This window comes from Callorhinus ursinus, unplaced genomic scaffold, assembly GCF_003265705.2.
Source record: "Callorhinus ursinus isolate GAN/ISIS: 27379988/994484 unplaced genomic scaffold, GSC_fseal_2.0 scaffold23, whole genome shotgun sequence".
Classification (NCBI taxonomy): Eukaryota; Metazoa; Chordata; class Mammalia; order Carnivora; family Otariidae; genus Callorhinus; species Callorhinus ursinus.
In genome coordinates, this window is record NW_027397085.1 from 6,172,716 (window position 1) to 6,173,768 (window position 1,053).

The window sequence follows — 1,053 nt, forward strand, 5'->3', positions numbered from 1 at the left end:
GGGGAGTTACTTCCGGGCTGGACGGCTCCTACGGGCCATCGAGTGGTCAAACTGTCGCGTCACGAGAGTGCTTCTGAGGTTAGGGCTGAGGGCTAATTGAAGAGAAGGAGCCTGGGAATTCTACCTCTTGCATCGGCCCTAGGTCCAGACCACCGCGGGCCAGCGCGTAATTCAGGTCTCAACCCCTTTGACAAGGAGTGGTGGGGTCCTCTCTCCTCGGCCCCCCCCCATCTTCTCAGTTGCTGCTCCCTCCTCCGGGTAAACTTTCTCTCCGGAGCAGGGCTGATTTCCTAGGCATTCTATCCCTTCCCTCGGTAGCGCTCTGACGTGCACACCATGTGACAGGCCTCCTACTATAAGCCGAGGAAAGGTCCGCCCTCTCCTGGACTCAGCCCTCGCCTCGCCGAGCTCGGTCCCCAGACTCTCACCCGTCCCGCACCTTCCCGGGCGCCCGGCACTCTGACTGGCCCGCTCGGGGTCTCGCCACCCCCTCCTCACTGACCCCGGCGCGGGCCGCTCGGAAAGGGGAAGGTCAAGTCCCCCGCCCGGGACCGGTGCGCGCGGAGCCGAGGGAGCGCAGAGACCGTGCGGCTCTGGCGGCAGCGTAGGAGTTACAAAGTCGCGGCGCGAGCCTCCGCAGCCGCCGGGCAGTCCCCGGGCAGCCCCCGGCCCAGCTCGAACAGCGGCGGCGCCCCCAGCGTGGCGCCCCCGTGCCGGGCCCGCCGCCCGGGACCCGGGCTGGGGAGCGGCGGGAGCCCGGAGCCCGGCGCCCCTATGCGACGCCTCGCCGCCGCCGCCGCCGCGCCACAGCTATGACCCTGAGCACGGAGATGTCCGATGCCTCCGGCCTCGCGGAGGAGACAGACATCGACGTGGTAGGGGAGGGCGAGGACGAAGACGACGAAGAAGAGGAGGACGACGACGAGGGCAGCGGTGGCGTGTCCCGCCTGGCGGTGCCCGCGCAGCGGCGGCGGCGGCGGCGCTCCTACGCCGGGGAGGACGAGCTAGAGGACCTGGAGGAGGAGGAGGAGGAGGAGGACGATGACATCCTGC

The 1,053-nt window shown here is 69.5% G+C and overlaps 1 protein-coding gene across 1 annotated transcript in view; it reads left to right on the top strand.

Annotated features, from left to right (window-relative positions):
* The first annotated feature begins 286 nt into the window (after positions 1–286).
* Positions 287–1,053, top strand: part of FOXD1 (forkhead box D1) — a 2,321-nt gene continuing 1,554 nt past the window's right edge. The window contains exon 1 of the mRNA XM_025892657.2: positions 287–1,051. Coding sequence (XP_025748442.1) covers positions 813–1,051 — 239 coding nt within the window. The 5' untranslated portion in view covers positions 287–812. The remainder of the gene's footprint in view (positions 1,052–1,053) is intronic.